At 38.2% G+C, this 22,038-nt stretch overlaps 2 protein-coding genes across 2 annotated transcripts; one reads left to right on the forward strand and one right to left on the reverse strand.

The window, feature by feature from the left end:
• The first annotated feature begins 5,788 nt into the window (after positions 1-5,788).
• Positions 5,789-6,715, forward strand: LOC133987668 (probable G-protein coupled receptor 139). The gene has a single exon (XM_062427113.1). The coding sequence runs from the start codon at positions 5,789-5,791 to the stop codon at positions 6,713-6,715; it is 927 nt and encodes a 308-aa protein (XP_062283097.1).
• A 3,603-nt stretch (positions 6,716-10,318) lies between these two features.
• Positions 10,319-21,166, reverse strand: eif2d (eukaryotic translation initiation factor 2D). Its single transcript, XM_062427015.1, has 15 exons — positions 20,954-21,166; positions 19,355-19,545; positions 19,174-19,257; positions 18,978-19,068; positions 18,785-18,892; positions 17,809-18,059; positions 17,334-17,451; positions 17,210-17,255; positions 17,002-17,108; positions 16,740-16,895; positions 15,216-15,305; positions 14,587-14,682; positions 12,390-12,510; positions 11,226-11,400; positions 10,319-11,116 (listed from the first exon to the last, which is right to left on the reverse strand). Exons 1-15 carry the CDS (start codon positions 21,007-21,009, stop codon positions 11,046-11,048), a joined length of 1,761 nt encoding a protein of 586 aa, XP_062282999.1. The 5' UTR covers positions 21,010-21,166; the 3' UTR covers positions 10,319-11,045.
• Between the last annotated feature and the right edge of the window lie 872 nt (positions 21,167-22,038).

The raw sequence follows: 22,038 nt of genomic DNA on the forward strand, positions 1-22,038 counted from the left end.
TTCAGCTATGGTTCCTGATGTCAGCCTCAATTAAATATTAACCAAGCCACTTCATTAATACACACTTTTGCTATATTTGGCCCAAATGAAAATGCCTAAACTGCAACTATTATGATATGATCACATTTTTATTGATATTTCATGGAAATACGTAACATCAACTCTTTTTCAAGTTCCACCCACTTCAAGCCAGTGAGACGAGTTAAAAAAGAAGCACAATCCCAGAAATATTAAAAGTTTGCACAGTTTAACACAGTGAACTAGAGCTGAATGTAACAACTACTTTCATTATTGGATAATCTGCCAATTGCGAGAGGGACATGACAGTGGATACAGACTCGTGTTGGAAGCCAGTGAACAAGTCACCATGCCGTTGCCGTCCACAACAAACAAGTGACCTACAGTCTTGTGTTCAAATGCAGATAGCTACAATGTCTACAAACAGTTTTAGTCAAAAATGTCAAATCACATAGACCATCCTTTTGCATGAATGTTACACTTGCTTCTCCAAATGCCGTGAATGCCTACTTTTCAAAGTTATTCAAGGCATGTCACTTACCTTTGAAATGAATAACATTATCTGATGTCATCTCCATTTGATTGTGAAACAGCTTAGCCCAAAATAGCATCCTTTAATTAACTGCATTTAAATATAACAGTTAGCTAGCCAGATTAACATTCAAGTCAGACCTGACAGCACATCTTCTTTGACAAACTATCTAAAAAAGTAACTTTATCCTGAACATAAAATGAATGTTTCTCACTGACAGCTTCTTTGCTTGCTATTATCCTGAATGTGTTGCGCTAGAAGTCCATCCAGCTCTACAGTGGCATACTTGCCCGACTGCAGCAGCATGGACAACCAAAATGTGAAAGTCTCTGATGGACTGATGATGAAGTTACACAGTTGGTTGCCAAATGCCGCCTGACTGAGTGATGAAGTTACATCACTGGATGGCAAAATTCTGCCTGTATCCATTTCCAATTAAAACCCCTTGTTTCAATTAAAAGCCCTCTAGTGTTTCATGCATGGTCCAGCCATGAAGGTTTTGACCTAGTCTTGTTTAAAAAATGTATATATTAGTGTGCTGGATGAAAGATTTCACTGTTGGCAGTCAAATACACACCACTGCAAAAAACAGGCGGAAATACTCTTGGTCTAAAAATTACATGTTCATGAAATGAGACTATCAAACTATTAAAGTTGGAGGTGTTTCATAATCAAAATTAAATTTGTTTTTTATTTGATGCGACCACTTTCCCTTTATTTAGCATTTTATTTGATTCAACATTGTTTGATGGATTAGCTTGAAGGCATTAAACCCATGTTGCAAACATTAAGTGGAAACAACTGACAATATTCACAAAAGTATCTGAAATTACATTTTAACTGCAGAAAAAGAAAAAGTCTGGACATACTGTTCTAATTTTATATGTGGGGCAAATATTAGGCTCAACAACTGAACTCCTATCTTGTTTGATGCCTTAAAGATGGTGCAATGTCTGCCACAACTAGGCCATGTTCAATTGATATGGTTTATGCCAGTGCCAACAGAATGCCAGCTGTGCCAGCTTCCCGCCAAATCTGGGCCAAATGTCCCTGCTCTGTGGGATGTATTTCTGATTTGTTTCATCTTTCAACAACTTAAATCAAACTCGACTCTGTAAAATGAGGCTAATTCATAGTATAGTTTAATCTATTGATCAATTTCAATTTCAAGAGTTAAATTACAATAAAATAAACACCTGTACACTATTATGCAAACCAGTGCAACAACCCTGCTGTAAATACTTCCACTGTGAAGCTCACAATGTTCAAGTGAGGCTAAATCACAAACTATGCCCCATATGTCCCCACAGTGACCTCTATGACACAGATCCAAAAGAAATGTAACATCTAAGCTTCAAAAAGTACTTTATTATGGTCCTGCTTGACTGGATTCACATTTTTGGAAACTGTGAAACTGCTTATGTGCTCTTGTGTTCCTGCTGTTCTGGCTGGTGACCAACAGATGGCGACACAGACTGTGTCTGCAAGTTTCCTGGCTACTCACTGTTGGTCATTTGCACCTTTTCATTATTGTGATTTAGCATTTACTAAGAAGTATGGTAAATCCTAAGTGAAGGTATACCATATGATACTATAGGGTTTTATAGAGGGTTTCTCTCTTTTGTTCTTGTATAATATCTGCCTCCTGTGAGTCTCTTCCTTGTTTATACTGCTCTGTCCTCATGAGAGTGCACTGGAATTTTAATTCTCATCTGTGAAGATTGTTGGGATTTAAATATCCCAATACTGTGAAGAAAAACATTGCCTCATTTGAGTCATTTGAGGGTTTCATGACAGGCCATAAAGACCTGGCCATGATGTTAAGAAGTCCTCATTTTTTCACCAAAAGGACATAACATTAATGTCTGTATTAAAAAATAACATAACACAGGTTTATTAATGACCAATGGTAGTCTTTTTGCCTTGTTCAAGAGCCACATCAGAAGCTCAAAACACTGTTGGTTGATTATCAAATGCTTAGAAAAAAGCAAAAAAAAAGTTGCTGGTGATGACAGACCAAAACTAGATGAACCAGATTAATATATTTTACAACTACATCCAAATCATTTACTCATCCTCTAGGCTGTAAATGGACTGGCAGTGATGCACAACGACCTCAGTGATCCTGACATAAGCACAAAAGAAGCCTCGCCACACACCAGGTTATGCAATCAGCAAGTTTGTTATCTAAACTGAAACTGATGCATAATTTAAAAAAAACAAAAACAACATTAGACATGCAACAGTCAGAATATAAAATTGTTTTTAAAAAATTTGGTAGTTTTTTATTGCATAGCAAGTAGACATTTCTTTTAAAATATGGGAAGCAAATGGCAAAACAAAAAAAGGAAGACTATCTAAAATCTAAATATTTGACCATCCCATAATTTAAATCATTTCCAAGTGTATTGATTTCATAGGTAGCAGAAATCTACAATTATTTGGAATGAGGTGTTTGATTTGGTGCAATGGTGAAAGGTGAAACACAGATAATCTGCTACCACAAACCTGACATCATGCCAACTACAGATTTCAGAAATGTTTAAAAACATCTTTTCTAATGACTGGCTTACAGCCTTATGTAACCTCCACACCACACAGTAATCACAGTCATATTTTTGTGCAGTGTTGTTGGCACAGCATCAGTAAACTCAGATATCTCCTCAGTGGGTGGCTGCGGGGAGGAGCAGGGACCCCTGCTGCATGCTGTGCTAAGTAGAGCCAGATCGCTGTGGGCAGCCTGGGAAGAAGCCAGTACATGTGAATTATTAGATGACCCTTCATGCCGCCAGAGACATGAAATCCTCTCCAGATGATTTCTCTTTACTCTTGCTACAGTTTTTTCTCAAAATGTAAAAGCTCAAAAGGGCTGTAACATTTTGAAGATTATATGAATGAATGCTTTTTATTTAATTTACATAATGCCACTGTTGATGTTTGGGTTGACCATGGAAGTGTTGGAGGTTATGAGCATTTGGCCAGGAGGATCAAAAAAAAGCTGGAGGTTTTAGAGTAGGGGCTCTCAAAGGTGTCACCTCAGTCAAAATAATGAAGTGCTTTTACTTTATAGAGAGAATGATATCTGTGGTTAGGTCAGAGTCATCCATCTGTTAGTCATACAGGAAGGAAGGTGTTGAATACTTCAGACCTTGGGAACCTGTACGCAATCCAACTGGAAAGAGCCTTTGAGGACTTGTGATAGCAACAAAGACTCATATGGCAACTTAATCAGAAGGTGAGCCAGTTATTTCTGTCTGAGCTTACTCCAAACCAAGAAAACCTTTGAAATGTTTAACCTTTTTAATATTAATGTACCATGTTTGAACCCAGTCATTTCTGTTGTCCTGGCTCAAAGATAGAAACTGGGCATTGTCTATCTGAGGGTAACCCTATAAAGAAGCTGCTTTCAAGTTGAGCCCTGATGTGGATGTGTATGACCGCCAGTTTCATTATTTGTTCTCTTTATATTCCTGGATCTCTTTCCAGATTTAAGTTTAGGGAACTGACATGTTTGATTTGAATTTCAGGGTCTGGCAAGTGTCCACTACCCTTAGATTAAGGTCGTCTTAGATTATGTTGAACTGGCCAATGTCTTAGTCAGTGCTGCCAAAAGCAGCTACTGTAACAAAGTTTGCTACCTGAACTTTTATCAGACATCAATGGGTGCAGATGTGCAAGAAACAAGTTGAGATTTTCTTCTGATTATGCCCATGCATCACTGGGGAAGGTCACAGAGAAATAACAGTCTCGTGTAGCCTCACTCCTGAAAAAATAAACACAAATCTTTTTATAACATTACAATATATGTCAAAACTTTTTTTGTTGATAATGGATGCTCAGTTAATCAAAACTTCTTCTGGGAATGTTGTTCCTAGTACTGAAAAATAAAAATGTTAATGTTAAGCCAACCCACAACTGTACTGTTTTGGTTCATTGCTGTCATAGTGCCTTTTTTGCCACAAAAGGCAGATGTTTTCAGCAAATAAGCTCTAAAAGAACAATGTGCACTACCTGTTCAGCACCAAATGGCATACAGACACAGTAAGCAACTAGGTGGTGATAATAGTGAAGCATTTAGCAGTTAAAGAGCGAGATACTTTCCTCAGCAGTTGGTCAAGGCCAATTGGATTTACACTCACCAGGTAAAAAGAAACACAACTCCAAATGAATGATAATGTCACTCTTTAACTGCTTGATGTGTAAATATGCAGTTTGATAACAAACATGTAAACGGAAAAGGTGATACTTGTCAGTGTTGTCTTTAACCTGTTTCCACTGCCCCTAAAGGACCACAAAATCCATTAATGGAGTATTCAATTATGAGATTATGTTATTGTTGTTCTTTATCTTTATGTTAGTACTAAACACAAAGTACAGCTGAGGCTGATGGGTATGTCATTAATTTTGCAGGTATTTGGTCCTGTACCTGATGAAAAAGCAAAAGTTTTCATCTTGAGGGGAACATGAATGTCTGTATAAGTATTCATGGAAACAAACCCTGTAGTTGTTGAGATATTTCAAGCGGGACCACAACTGAGGATCGACTGACTGACGTTGCCAGTCCGAGAGCCACATCGCGTGTATGGCTGAAAATCTCTCACTCTCCTCAGATTCAGTGTATTCTTTTTCTAAGATGCACCCCGCTGGTTTATGAGAATATGTAATAATGTATCTTCATAAGTTAAGTTACTTGCTGTCATCAAGTTTAACTTGTCCTAGAGACAGCTGTCTCTTATAAAACTTCTGCTATCTCATAGACATAGATAAAATCCAGTTTCATCCAATGAGGATTACAGGGTTTCCTTCTCCTGTTATCACACTGTCATAAATCCCCTTTAATAATCAACACTCAGCATAACAGCAGGCTGTTGACACACTGTCATGGTTTGTATGTTAACAGGTAGGAGTGACTATACGGGGTGGGAGTGACCATCTTGTACCTAAATAAATATGTACAAATTGAGCAAAGAGGCTTCCATGATACTGCAGTCGATGGTACAATCTGTGGTAAGAGAGGATATGAGCCCTCAAAAGAAACACTGGATGGTGACACTACAAGAAGTTTTCTACCCTGCCTTGGCAGCTGTGGGCATCCCCTGTAAGTACATCTAATCTCCACATCTGAGCTACAGCTGTTGGCTGATTTCATTCTGTTTTATGGTGTTTTGAATGATGCTGTTAATGTAATGTGTGTGAGGCAGTTATACTTTCAGTTCTTAGGGCAATTTGAGAAATACAATGCCTCCATTGACACAAATCATTTTCCTAGCCAACACCATCACCTTGCTGATCATCTGGAGGAGGAACTGCATGCTCTCCAGGTCCAGCACCTTCTATCTGATGGCCATCTCTGTGGCTGACAACCTTGTATTGATCTTCATTGTGGTTCTTGAGCTTTCTGTTAAGTACCACCAACAGGAGCCGTTTTGGAGTTACGAGCCGTGGTGTAACCTAAGGGATATTTTTAACTACGGTGCCTACAATTCCTCAACCTGGTTGGTGGTTGTGTTCACAGTAGAACGTTTTGTCGCCATCCACACATGGAAAATGAAAACCAAAATCTGCACCTCGAAATGTGCAGCATGGACTATTACAGCTGTCTTTCTCTTAAGTCATTTCTTTGCCATTCCTTACTACTGGTCCAATGTGTCAGTCTTCGAGAACAACCAGACCAGATGTATTTACAAACCAGAGGCCCCGTCTCATTTCATTCATGCACTAGTTTGGTGTCAAACATTGCAAGCCTACATACTGCCCTTCCTCATCATCCTCACACTTAACGGGCTGACCCTGCGTCTGATCTCTCTCAGCAACCGCATTCACATCACTACAGATTCAACGTCCAGGGTCCACAAGGTCATGCCCCTGATGCGCTCCAGGAAGAGGAAATCTGTGGTGCTTCTGGTGACTGTGTCCATGAGTTTTGTCCTGCTGTCTGTCACCCGTGCTATAACTCAGATCATCCTCCGCACGACTCATATGTACACTTTGGATCGTAATGATTATAATCTCAAGATAAACATAGCAGCTGATACTGGCACCATGCTGAGTCTGAGCAACGCGGCTGTCAACATGTACCTGTATGTCTGCACCCAGTCCAAGTTTCGCCAGCAGTTCTTAGCCTGCATCAGACAGGTGACTTTCTACTGCGAAACAAAGCTCTAGTTAAAAAAAAACCCTTCAATGTCTTTGCTACAAACAGTGACTGACACATTGGGCCTCATGTATGAATGTTTTCTTATTTTTCTCATGTATTTGTTCTTGCACAAAGCAATAAGATGAAAATAAGAAAATACAACATGGGATTCAACAAACTTTCTTAACTGCTGAACTTGTCACAAATTGCTCGTTTTAGCCTGATGAATGCCACCTGCTAATGAGGAGGTACGCATTCATGAGATCAGATCATTAGCATAATTCAGGGCCCTAAAATTGCCATACAAGGCTCCATGTACAACTCGTTGACTGTAAATGTAACCATCATGACTGCTTCTCAAAAGAAGCCCCCTGGTGATTGGCTGCAGTATAGGTCATAAATCCCAACCGTTCAGTGTAAGCCAATCTAAAATATCAAAGCACATGTCAAATAAATTTTTCCAAACATAGTTTCTGTCATTTTAGTAAATTATTATGCTGATAATTGTCAAAGTGCTTATTTTTTAAATTTTGATTTTTATGATTCAGATTTTTAATTAGGTATATGTTGTTATAGAAAGAGGTTGTGATGTTTTGAGGTTGAAATGTCATGATTTCAGCTATGACAGTCGCTCTCAAACCTGAAAAGTGATTAATGCAACTAATACTCTTAAAGGAACAGTGTGTAAGCTTTGGTGGCATCTAGTGGTGAGGTTGCAGATTGCAACCAATTGATTACCCCTCCCCTCTCCTTCCAAGTGTGTAGGGGAACCTAAGGTGGCTGCGAGACTTACAAAAAACAGGAGAGGCCCCCTCTAGAATCAGTGTTTGTTTTGTCCAGTCTGGGCTACTGTAGTAACATGGTGAGCAACATGACGGACTCTGTGGAAGAGGACCTGCACCATACAATATATATAAAGGGCTCATTCTAAGGGAATGTAAAATCAAATGTCAGGTGATTATACAATAATAAAACATACCTATGAACATTATATTCCATTTCTGCCAAATCTGTTCCACTAGATACCAATAAATGACTGCACAATGCCCCTTTAAATCACTCATACATGCACTTTAAGAACCTGTTGGTAGAAGTGCTTCTTGCATGAGGCCTATTGTCCTAAAGGAAGTTTGTGCAGGTGCGCTCTCCCCATGTTGGGCAACAGAGGAAATGATTTCATGGCAGTAACCAGGTAATGACTTTGTTTCTCACAGCAGACAACAAGGCCTTAGTTTGACTACAACTCCATAAAACATAATTTAATTTTCTTTATTACTGTGTTAGTGTTTTACTCATTCTCTCCTTATATTAAAAGAAGAGAGGTGACTTTTATCATCCAGAATAACAATACTGACACGCACTGTTTGACAAGATAGTTTAAATTTCAGAGTTAATTTCCTGCAGTTGGTTTCCACGGCCAGAGCAAACAAACAAGAACACGACCTGACTTGATTTTCATTCCTGGTAAAGCAGTTTACAGAATCAGACAAACAAGATGAAAATACTGAATGCTATGCTTGAACATTTCAGAAAATGCAGTATAATCAGTATATCTTGCATTTATTTTTCTTCCTTAGACTATGAACTATGTGTGAATAAAGTGAGAAGATCATTTATTTTCTTTCATTTATGTATGTTTTCCCAAATTACAACTGGCCATTAAAACTCCAGAACTGGACAAGTCACTGTGGATTTTAGTTATTTTCACACAAATGTCGAACTTGTCATGTCTCTTCCTATTTCTGAAGGAAAAAAACCCTTTCAATGGGAAAAAAAAGAAAGTTACCTCAGGTAGAGTATCAGAGGGGGGAGGGTGGATCCCTCTCCTGGGACAGACAGATGCGCAACAGATATGTGTACAAACTAGAACACACATTACAGAATAAAGCATACTGAAAAATAAGATGTCAGAAGGTTAAGATGTCATCTTAACCTTCCATCTTAACATAATGCTACCTAACAATGGTCCATGCTCTAAAAAACATAAGCTGCCCAATCTGCATAGCCCTAGATAAATCCTAAACCAACTGAGAATATTGTGTTTAAGCTTTCATCTAAGAAATATGAGTTTGTGTTTCCGCAAAACTAAGAGATTGTTAAACACTGCATTTTCCAAAAAGTTATGGATATGCTGAGAGCTACCATAAGAACAAAAAACAGGATTTGGTTCCCACAACATCTTCTTTATGCCCTCTCCAGCTAGTTAATGTATTCCACAGTCAACACATTCATACATAATTATCTAAATTTGCTGTTGGCAGCATGTAACAAACACACTCTGGGGACTTCCCACATGTGCTGTTTCAAGGAGAGGTTTATAAATGACTGAGTTAACCTAGTTTGACAGACATAAAATTAATTGTATATGAATGACACTACTTCCATAAAATAAAAAGTGGAAGACATAAAAATGTATCTGCATGGATGGAAGTTACTAATAGGTCACTTCCTGAAGGTACAGAGGGTAATACAGTGAAGTGTTGCCTGAACAGAGTGAAAACAAACAGAGGAAACTTGTATGAAAACAGTCTTGCAGAAAGCCAACAGGAGTATGAAAGCACAAATGACCGAAAGCCACAGAGAGGCTGGCAGGGAGCTCTACAAAGATGACTATATGTTGTTGTTATTGGTATTAAAGAGGACACTAATGTGGTCATTCTGACTCTCATGTTGTCATTCATTCCGGCAACATAGAAGATTCTGCTCAAAAGTATAAATCTGTCCTGATTTTTTTCAGGAAAACAACAAATTGACAACAAAAAAGGCCATGTTTCAGCACTACAACATCCACAAAAACACTAAAAAAGTTGCAGATGGAACACTTGATTGGTCACCACGAAGGCCAGACCTCAGCATAACTGAGGTTGTGTAATTACACACAGCCTCAGTTAATGTCCATCACTAAAGACGCACAATAACAACCAAAATCAAATGTAAATCCTGCCAGGAGCTTGAAAGAATTTACCGCAGGAGAAATATAAAGTTTCCTTTGGTGTGGTGACTTTTCCAAATAATGCAATTTTGAATTCTACGAGACAACATATAATACTGACTTGTTTAAAACAGTTTTTTGTTACTTTTGATTGCATCCATGTTTCTTGGTGTTGATTTAAAATACATATCCTGAAACCTGTTGGTTAATAAAACATGCAGGTTAATAAATGAATGTTTAATTAGAATCTGGACGATGAGGTGTCCCAAAACTTAACCTGAACCGGAAAGTGGCTGGTTTAAGAAAAGCAGAGGGTGGTACCCTTTCCCTGACCTTATTACCAGTGCTATGTAGATCTCACACAAGGCCCCTGGTCCTTCACTGTTTCAGAGCAGGTACAGGTTAAGAATTGCTATATAGAGGCACCCTGCTGGTCTACAGGAAGACAGAGCCCATGAACCACAACATCATCAGTTTGCATCCAGCTAGGAACCTTTGTTACAGGTCATTCCCAATTTCTCTCTCTCTCCTGTCGTCCATCTATGAAAACATAAAATGCCACAAAAAAAACTTTTAGTAAAGATGTATTTAAAGCTGCTATCAGTATAAAGAAAACACACACATCTTTCATGCTGATACCAAAAAAATGTCACATACTTCCTGCTTCCTAAGGATGCACAAGACTGTAAAATTCCCCCTTTTGAAAATATGTCTTTATTGAATTTAGAGAGTTTTAGAGAAATTGGCTCTTCATCCGTTACAGAGGCTTATGTATGAATTGCATTGTACAGTGTTTTGTGTTCTTGGAAAGGACAAGGTACTCACTGTAAACCATTTCATCTACAAACCATGACATTCAATTAAATGTTAGAGCTGAACCTTGTATAGTCATATCATATATATATTTTTAAATCTGCTGTAAATGTACTAAGAACATTAACTTAACTATGGAGAAATTGAGTAAAAATAATTAGAGAAACACACTGTTAAGTAACAAAACGTCTTTCTCCCTCTGAAATGCTTTCAGGGCCGAAATGTTGGGCACAGCATTAAACTGAGTGAAAGACCTCCATGCTGGCATTAATGTATGATCAGTTTGTTAGTTTCACTGGATGTTTAATATGACAGTTTTGATTGAGCTGACCTGAGAGAAGATTTTTTTTTCTAGAAGTTCTCTTTCAGCATCAGAAACAAGGGACCATGCAGTGAAACACAGCTGGCCTGGTTCAACCGAACCCATCAGTAACTTCACTGTTAAATATCTCTGGTAGCAAAAGCAGACCAACACAAACAGCTTCTTTCATCAACCTTCAGAAGGTGACAATGAATCATCTTTATTATAGAGGCCAACAGTTGGTCGTTGTTGTGTTGACATCCATTAAAGCAGCTCTGAAGACAGTAAATTGTTGGTATAATAGGTTGAAATGCTATTTCTTCTTGCCACTTTTTGGAGCTTTTTCTAATCCTTGGATATACTTGCGAGGGATTTGATAATGATCTGGAATTGAATAAAAAGATTTGACAAAATTAATTTATTTGTACAATTAAAGCAACTGAGAAAACCATTTGAACTTGTACGATATTTCAAGTGATATGAAGTTCCAAACCTAGCAGCAAATTGCCGACTTTCTGAATCTGGTTGCCTTGAATCTGGACCAGGACTTTGTCCTTGGCTCCGGGAATGGGATGTAAGACGGAGCTGGCCTGGACTCTGTGCTGCAAAGCAGTGGCCACGACTGAAGGATCCAACCCGTACACTTCCAGGTTCTTTATTAGAGTCACCTACAGGTAGTACATGGAAACAATTACAGCTGGGGTAACCAGGTTAATATATCAACTAATGTTCGATGTTTCCTAAGACACATCAGTATATTTGTGTTTCTCAGACAATAAGTAACAAGAAACTGCAGTAGAAGGAATGTTTAAGGTGATTCAGGAAACAGTCTCTGTTGCATAAAGTGCTTTCAGACCAAATCGTTTTTTGGGACTTCCTGGGAGGAACTACACACTAGGGGTGCTCCCACATGAACCTTATACCTTCAAAAAAAAATTTCTGTTTGCATTCACACCACCAATAGGAACACTGAGGTGACATAAGCCAGTCAGTACAACATCACTTCTGAGCGAGATACAGCATCTGTTTGTTGTGAGTGTGTCGTGGGCTTCAAGATAATAACAGAGGTGGCGAGGAGACCTGTCAATTAAGACTGTGCGGCTGTTTTACACAGGTTTTTAAAAATGGTGGTTGCCAGTGCTGCATTTGCTCATGTGTTCATCCAATAACTGTACACTTAGGACACTGAATTTTCCTCTTTTTCTGGGTACCTTCCCTGTTCATAATAAAAACTTAGAAGGAATTTAATAGAATCACCACAGTAATGATGGCATAATGCCTCAGGCCACAGCTGCCACCAGCATGGAGGCATAAAAAGTGCCCCAAAACGGTGTTCTAAGAACTATGTCTGTTCTCAATTCCTGCAGTGAGGACACAATAATGTTGGGGGTGTTCCTCCAACAGTTCTTAGAACTATGAAAAAGTTCCCCTAGTCTGAAATCTCCTATTGTTCGTATGAACAGAGCACTAGCTTTAAGATTTTGTTTAAGATAGTGTTTAACTCAAAGTACATCCTCACAGAGCCACCAGCAAGGCTGTAGAATTTAGTCTTGTTAAACTCTCAAATATCAGTATTGGTATAAATAATTTTGAAGAAATCCACGGTGATCTATAGCTGCAGCAGAATAATTTCAGGGTTTGTAGCAAAAGTTCTCACCTTCTTATTGGAGCCTCGGGAAGCTACAGCGATGTCTATGGGCTCAATGTGGCCCTTCTTTGTTAAGGGTGCTTGTCCAGGAAACACAATTTGATAGCACTCCTGCATTCTTCCCAACGTCCTGTGAAAGGAGGACGTTTACAACAAAAGTCAGATGATAAAGAGACAGAGACTGCTGCAGATACTGTTGAACTGTGTCTGTCTATTGTCTATACATCTGTCTATCTAACACAATAATGTGTAGTGTATGATCATCAAAATATATTTATGTAAACTAAAGTTGTATTTATGCCTTTTTCCCCCATCCACTTTCTCAGAGAGTGGTAATGTAAAGATTTGCACTGGAATTGGTTTTTTTTAAAAATTGTATCACAAAATACAAACACTTAAAAAGAGATCATTCCAAGCCATGCAATCCTTGTTTACTCTCAGTAATAAAAGGACTGCACTGAAGAATACTTCACAATATATTAATTTGTCTAACATATTAATTTGTTTAGTGTCACAGAAAAGAAAAAGAATACTGAGCCTTTCTTCACCTTGTCATGTTGTCTTCACTATCAATAATATCTACTGTCCAAACTGACCAATCAGAGTTCATGTGGTCTCCATTGACCATAATGTGTATTTGTATTTTTTGAGGAGGTGCATGTCAGCTCCAGCAGTACCTCCTGTAGAGCTACAGGCTCTCTGCAACAACCTGATGCAGACATTACTATTTATCTATACAGACTGTTTTCTACCTTAAATTCAAGTGTTCTGCCCATGCATGTTAGACTCACTCACAAGTCACAAAATTAGATTATGATTATAATCAACATTTGTCATCATGTCTACAAGAAAGTTAATCATTTACATTTTGAAAATTAGCTGAATTCGTTTTTCACCCTAAGACACCTTGGTCATGGACCTGTTAACTACAAATAAGCCTGGAATTCTGCAGGGTTGGGCTTAAGGACATGTTGCTACGACGACAGCTCCAGGTACATTTTTAGCCATCTTTGAAGGAGAGGTGGAAAACACACAGTGCAATAAAGGTCTGCTGAACTTCTTTTTCCAGTTATCAGTACCAACAAAGCTTTCCTACTGAAGTAGCACATGGATTTTACTTGAGGCAAAAGGAACTAAAAACATTATTGATCACGGTCCTTGTTTCTTTGATAGTTTAAGTTATTTTTCAAAGCAACAGATACAAACCAGATGGTGGAGAGTCAGACTTCAGAGCTGCAGTGATATTGTTGTTTACACATCAGATTTGGATTACAGATGGCATTAGGATTATGGTCATTATTTTATCCCGTGTCCGTCCTGCAATGATGACACTGACTGCCACCACCTGTCTGCATTAATACAGAGTATTTACATACTAATTCATGTTGGTATACAGTAATGGATGATGATGTCCAGACTGTCTAGAGCTGCAACGATTAGTCGATCAACAGAAAATGTAACAATCATTTTAATTAAATATCTAAAGCAAAATTGCCAAACATTTGCTGTTTTCATCTTCTCAAATGTGAGGCAGAGTTGTTTTTAAGTCTTGGTCCAAGTGAGTCAAGTCTCAAGTCTCTAGCTCTGATTTCTTTAGAGCTAACTAATGATTATTTTGATTACTGATCGATCTGTTGATTATTTTCACAACTGGTTGATTTGATTTTTTGTCTATAAAATGTCAGAAAAATGTTGATCTTCCTTTCCCAAAGGCCACAATGCAACCTAAAATGACTTATCTTGTCTCAACCAACAGTCCACAACCGAAATACAGTCAGTTTAATATCACAGCAGACTAAATAAACCAGGGAAAAAAACATATTTAAGGTGGAACCACAGAAATTTAGCACATTTTTTTAACAAATAACTTTAAAAAATGAATTGATCATCAAAATAGCTGGTGATTCTTTTTCAGTCCACTGAATAATTATTTCATCAACCAGTCACTGCAGCAAACAAGACATATGAAGATGTCACCTTTCATGCTGGCAAACTGTAACAGCGCTTTTTCAGCCCTAACTAAATCAGTTGTTTTGTCTATCACTTCTGCAGCATGTTTATATGTTCTTCACATTCCCCCACTGTAGCCTATCAAAAAAGCAGTAAGTATGGGTAGAGCACGAAGCACCCAATGGCGACATTTATGTTTAATATTGTATAAGATCTTTTATGAAATAACATAATAAAAATGAACAAAATGTTTTACCTGCTAAAGAGGTCATCCCACTTGAGAGACTCTATCTCCTGGTACTCTGATTTTTCCAGCAAACAGTCACATAGAGTTGGGTTTATGGTCACATAACTGATGGAGAGGAAAAATACAAAAACAAAAAACAGTAAAGTAGATGAATGGCGCTAAACAGGACACATGCTGCCTTGTTAGACTGTGTCAGTTCAGTGCATTTTTATTAGATTTTTTCCATCACTCAATATCAATCAATTTGTTTCACATCAGAAGATCCACAAACATTAATGACCTTAAAAGAAACATGAGATGCTTCTTCGGCTTCAGAGTCACATTTAAGCATTTTAACCGATTATAATGGGATCAAATGGCCTGGGGTTAGATCAGTATTGGTTCAGCGGTTTATAGTGTTGCCCTTTTACCACCTCACCATGTTATGAAATAACTGACATGGTGGTTTAGGTGGTTATACTTAAAAACAAACTGAGCACAACATTTTTTACACAATAATGAAAGAATTTCTACCAAACTTTGTTGGCGGAGGTAATAATGACAATGTGCTCTGGTGCCTGTGGTTTGTGGTTTCAAACTAAGCACTCCACATCAACATCACACCAATATTCATTTCAAGGAGTTAAGCAGCTACTTACTTTTTATTATTTTCATCCACCAGTTCATTTTTCTTCACATACTCTGTGACGATATCTCTCACTTCAGTAGGCTGCAGTATTGTCCCTTTCCTGTAGGGGGGGGAGTGAATGTGAAAATGTGAGAAATCTATTATGTTCAGCTTTAAGAAAAGGCACATTTGGGAGATCTTTAATGTCTTTCTGTTCAATTTAACACCAATTCAAAAATTAAAAGAAGCAAAGCTGGCCTATTTCTCTTTGAACACAGCTATTTAAAGATCCCCACTAGTCATGTTTAAAGACATACAAAAATACTGGAATAACAATCATGTGTATTTCATGTGGTTTTTCTACAAACTTGAGGTTAATAAGCTTGATGAAAATACTTAAAATACCATCTCCTCCTTTTCCCTCATTGAAAAATCCAGAATCTATGAACATGCAAGGACCATTCTCAGTGTCTCAGGCTTCAAGTTTCCACTTTTCATTGCAAAGCTGCAGATTGACTTCCAAACTGGTTGTAATGTCACAAAATCATACTTTTACATATATGTCTTAAACTGAGATTTTCAATGAGCACAGAAATACTTTCCCTTTTCAGTGGATAATGTGAGAAGTCTTCTTGTGTCAAACTTGCACATACATCATCCTGCACAGTTAACCTCCCCTGAAGAAACAATAAGTAAAATACATTTGAGAGGAAGGGGACTTTAAAGTACTGAAAAAGTGAATGGGTCACATAAGAAGAAGACAACAGAGAATTAGCTCCCATTGTGTTTAGTAAGACAAATACATCCAACAACGTAATAGATATACTAACTGGAAAATGAACCATAACTGAAAAATGACCCTTATGAGAGACTTATATGCTATATACTGGCTTAAATGATTGCGGCAATAGTTTTTTTTTTCATGAGAGAAATTGTGACAAGTCAAAGTAGAAAAACTGAAAAATAAAATTAATGGCGGCTGTATTACATAGAGCAGCTTCATTTTCATGGTCCTGTCACACTGTCGCGGTTTACTGAGAGACTTGAAAAGAACAGAGCCAGTGCTCATGTTATTAGTAACACCTGTGCTTTGCATCACATTTTTATAAATTTAGCCACGTGACGTGACACTACAGTTCATGATGACATTTCCAGAGGAATCTCAAGTTACTGTTACTGCACCCTATAGAATAAACTGTTGAGGGTCTATTTTATAGGGAGAAGTAAATGAATAAGCAAGGGAGTTCTTTTTTTAACAGTCTAAGATCAACTTGTGTTCCTAATTATACTATCTCACGCCTTTCACAGGGAGCTCAGAGGTCAAGGTCCCCCATAGTGTAGCCCTCGGCATAGAAATTCAGTCACTCAATCAAGGAAATATGAAACTTGTGGAAGCTTGCGAACACATAAGCTTCAACTCTAACTGCTATATGCCCCCTGCTGAACCATGCAAACGTGGATGCATCAAGAGTCAGGGTTAGGAAATCTCACATGCACGCACGCACGCACGCACACACGCACGCACGCACACACACACACACACACACACACACACCTCTTTTTTGAATCCAGAAAAAGAGACTCCAGCCGAGCTGACACAGAGTACAGAGTGGTGATCTCAGGAGGATGATACAGTGTTTCCCCTTCTCTTGCATCCTGCACTGGAGCCACTTCAACATCTGTCTCCTCGGGAGCAGCAAAGGAACGCAGTCTATAAAGTGTTGATGCAATAAAAAGTAAAAGGGCTGATCAGTTTGAATGTAGGCAGGCTGTGAGTTTGAATCTCAAACAAGAATTTGAGTAAAAGCTTGACTTACTCTCGATTACTCCAGTCCACAGCCACGATGCTCTCCACACCCTTGGTCAGTTCTTTCACTCGCACAAGGTTATGCTGCTGCTGCATGGCCTGTAGAAACTTGGACAGCTGTTGAAAAAAATCAATTATTAAAGAAATGCTTGGTGATTACAAACAGACTCAATAAATATGTTTGTGTGTTAAATGTCACATCCTGGATTCTGATATACCTTTTTATAGCTGGATTTTTTGATATCAAGCTGTTTTCCACTTGGGCTGGAAAAAACACAAGATGTTTTCAGTGCTACATTTAATCTTTCCTCAGCAGCTCTTAAAAAATGAACTGTACTTTACCAGCAAGAGAACATGTGGTTGCGGAGAAATGTGCTGGTCAGCAGAGGGAGCTCTGACTTCTTCACCTTGCTCTTGAGAGCATGCAGAAAACACTGCAACAGCAGGGCGTCCATAATCTCTGTGAAATCAGGGTATGACTTGAGTCACATCCTTTTTTCTCTGAACAGGCTCCCATTTTGCCACATCAGAAAATCTTATTTTCCAGTTGTATCAACAAAGCACAACCACATGGTCACAAAAGTAACTCAGCGAGCATTAAAATCTGACCTGCAACCTCTTAGTCGTGAATGTCTCAGTTTGATTTCAATCTGGGATAATGGTACTTATAAAGCTGTAGCTGAAATGTTATTAAAAGCAGATTCAGCACAACTGTGGTGTAAGTACTTAAACTCGTTCTTATTGACATTTTAATACTTGCACTTCCCAACAACCTGTTTACAATTAGACAGATATGAAATGTGACTTAATCTAGTACCTTGTGGTGTTTTCTCGTCATCCTCCTCCTCTTCTTGTTCATTGCCCTTTTCACCTTTCTCTTCCTCCTGCTCCATCAGGCTTAGCTCCTCAGTACCAGAACAGACTTGATCTATGACCGCTTCTCCAGGACTCTGCTCATCCTCCACACACTCCTCATCCTCACTGACCTCATACTCCTCTCCATTCAACCCCTGTCCGTCACTGTCTGCATATGGTAAAGTAGGAGGACCTGATTTATCTCCAAAAGCCCTAAAAAACAAATGTTTTTCGCATCATTTTGGTACCAGTTTTGTATTTGAAACTAGTTTTGTATTTTTTAAATTATTTCTTATCTTATTATTGACCTTATTAACACAAAAAAGTGGATTATTTTGTTAAATAGAGTGCATTCAACATTAAAGGAATAGTTTGACATTTTGGGAAATACACTTTCTCAATGAGAGTTAGACGAGAAGATCGATTCCACCCTCTGTCTGGTAAATTTACAGCTACAGTGAGCAGCTGGTTTGCTTTGCTTAGCATAAAGACTTGAAACAGTGGGAAACAGCTAGCCTGGCGGTGTATGGAGATAACAAAATCCTCTTAGCAGCACCTCTTGGTCTCACTACTAAACTCTATATTGACTATTTCTTGGCCAGGCACAGTGACTGAAGTATTGTTGTAACCGTGAAGTTAGCAGGCAACAAGCTAAGACCTAACGAAGTCATTGTGTCTAGTCAAGAAAATAGTTCAAACATAGCTTGTTAATTAATGAGTCATTGAGGTGCTGGTAAGCAGATTTGGTCACAGAGCCTGGTTGGTTGTTTCTGCCTGTTACCGGTCTTCATGACAAGCTAAGCCAAGCCACCCAGCTCTAACTTTATATTTGCTTTTCTGCACATATGTTTTTGCTATTTCCCAAAATGTCAAACTATTCCTTTAAACAAAAACACATTTTTTTAAAAATATTTTAAAAGAAGATGGAAGCCACTCACCAGAGATGATCCATGTATGTGTGGAGAACATACACTCCTCTCCCTTTCATGCCCAAACTATGCATTTCTGCACTGGACACTGCAGCAGTGCCAACTGCAACAGGCGCTCTGCAATCAACCCGGAGAACACTGTCACACTTACACATCAGAAGGACATCTGAGAGGTCTTTTCAAATATTTTATTAAAACTTACCTATTATTTACTAATGTAACACCACAGCAGTCCCCCTTTTTCACATCTGGGAGACCACTTGAAGGCACCACCACACCTGGCAGCATAAGATCTTTGGAGAAGCACATTTGACAATCAATCAGTTAATCACAGTAAATCAATCTAAATGTTTTAAAGATCTGGTACAGGTATTGATCTAAAAAAAAAAAAAGCATACCTGCCCCTCCGGCCAACTTCTGAAGAACAGGAGGCCATGTCCTGAATGTTGGCAGGGCAGCAGGATAGCTCCAAAGCATATACACTGAAAAATATGATAATGACCAGGTGAAATAGTTACTTAAAGAAGAGCTTTCAGTATTTTCAACCATTGAAATATAGCTTAATAGCTAGCTACTTACCTGTAGGATAAAGTCGTTTCTCCAGTTCAAAGAACAGTGGATTTTTGTGAATAACATAAAGTGTCACGGCATCACCCTTGTGTGTATAAATCTTCACAACATTTAATTCCTCTTTGTTGGGGACCAGCTCAGATAACTCATCAGCAGACAGTGCAGGAAAGGTTACAGTTATGTCAGCTTTGAGCTTTCTCCTAAAAGTAATAACACAAACAAGTCTCATTCATTGGATAATTGCATACATTTTCATATAGTAATAACTACTTTCATAGATCGACATTTTGAACGACTGAATATTATGAACTAATATTTTTCACTTGCATACATCTGCACCCTGCAGCAATGCCTTCTGTTGTTTTTACGTACACTACTTTATGTAGACTCCTCATTCAGCCTAACACGCATAAATCATTGACTGTATGTTTTTTATTCCAATACGGACTGTTTGCCCATAAAATATCATCTCAGAAATGTACATGTGCATTCAATCAAAGACTATTGTTTAGGTATTATTTTGTCTGAGTGGACAGGAATTTGCCATTAATCTCGCCAACTCAGGGTGACATGTCAGCAGTAACCAATAACAGGAGGAGTGGACTTGTTTCTATTCATCACATTAGATTACATAATGAGAAGCCAGACTTAAACTGTCATTTTCAAATGGCAGACCAAGTATGTAAGACACTATTGTGGGATAAATCTGACTGGATATTTGCTTTCTAGTATCAGAAAGAAAAAATTGTCTTTTCTCAGTCTTCCGTGTAAGTAAAAATCCCAAATTAATATAATAATATAAAACAAATGCTCCGGGTTGACCAGTTTGTATGATTGATTCATTTTTTAATTTTTTCCCTGAACAGATTAGAGTGTAATATTCTTTAAACTGTTCCTGATGTTTAAAGAAAGATCATCCATTGATGTTTGGTGCAAACCTAAATGAAGAACATATTGTCTGACGAAAGACAACCACAAAGTAAGCACAATTCATCAAAAAGTCGAAAATCTCTGAGTTAGATCTGTGATGTTCAGGTACATTAGCTGTAGAAACAGGCAGGAATGCTCTCCCTGAAGAGAAAAGATTGCTGTGATTGCTTTGTGTTTTATGTTTTATTGCTCATAACTTAAGGGCTACACTTTTTAGTAAAATGTCCTTAATTTCTTAACATTTTTTCTGGATAAACGATTATTTATTTCCTGTGATTCAGGAAGGGAACATTTTGTGTGGCTGATTTCATTTGTCGAAATTGGTACAGAAGACATTTTAATTGCAATGTAATTCAAGAAGTTTTGTATCACTGCAAGTGTAATCTGTCTGGTCCATGTGGGCAGGGCGCATGTATGGGACACAGTAAATAAATAACTTAGCCTACCAGCTGATCCTGAGCTGTATTCAGATATATTTTGAGAATGTGTTTACTGCTTGGGTCTGAACCTGTCATACTAGTAATGTCAAACATGAAGCAGGTGACGTTATTTTTGTTCAGCTTAGTGATGCGTTCAATGTTTAGTTTATGTTAACTAAAATTAAGCTGCAGCTGTGAATAAAAGGCGACAAATAGACGTGTGTTGAGCTGTCAGCAGGCAGCTGCAGCACTGACTCACCTGTCTGATCCTTTGATTACCGTGTTGGATTTGACACGAAACGTTTTGGCAAACATCTTCTCAGTAAATAAAACAACGCTGCTACCAATTCAACGTGTCCGCTGTTTAGATCACGGATCTGCTTTTAATATGTGAGCTCAGATATCAGAAATAACTACACACATTTCTTATAAAGAATATACAGACTTCACCCGTTCCTCGTTGTCTATTATGGTCCGACACATATTTACATCCGATGGGAAACTTCTTCTTCTTCGTGTGTTTATTGTCGGTTGTAAAAAACAGTGTAGAGGCGCATTTCCGCCACCACCTGGCCACTCTAGATAATTTCAGCTAAATCAGTTTCTTTTAAAACTTAATGTCACAGTATATCTTACGCTTTTCCCTGAGACACATGAAATTGAAAGGTCATGGTGTTTTGCCTTCCTCAGTCACTGAAGAAGGCGATTTCTTTGATATTGTATTTTCTACACTGAAGAAGAACATGTTTGACTGTTTGTGGTCGGTTACAGTAGGCCTATGTGCATTTTCCAGTTGGTTGCTTGCATATTTTAAATAATGCATGATTGAGACCTGTATGACTTGTTCTGAGGGTTGAGGGATGACATTTTCTTCCACCGCCATCCTCCCAGCACCAACATGTCTTTGTATTTTACATAGATGTTTTCCAGTACTGATTGCATACTGATTGTGCATATGTCCTTACGAATGTCATAGTTTCAGTTTTGCTTCATGGAACTTCATAGGTCATCATGCTTAATTCTTAGTGTTTGTTTGGTCAACATATCCACCTGCTCATTTCTTTGGCAGCAACGCCATTTAGTGCACATAGATGCAAGTAACCCTCACAGCAGTAGATAGAAACCCTAGATTTGGGAAACTCTCAAGATTTGTAAGGAAGTTGTGATTTTAACCCACACCACATTTCAAGTGATTATTTTAACCCAAATCATGATCTCTCCTTACTCCTAAACAAGTGTTTTTTTGTGTCTAAACTCAGCCAGACCTTAACCACAGCAATGTAAATAAAACAGTAGGACAAGAATATTTTGAAGCAGATCAGAGTTTTCTCAAATATAGGGTTA

The sequence above is a fragment of the Scomber scombrus genome, chromosome 10, assembly GCF_963691925.1.
Source record: "Scomber scombrus chromosome 10, fScoSco1.1, whole genome shotgun sequence".
Taxonomy (NCBI): Eukaryota; Metazoa; Chordata; class Actinopteri; order Scombriformes; family Scombridae; genus Scomber; species Scomber scombrus.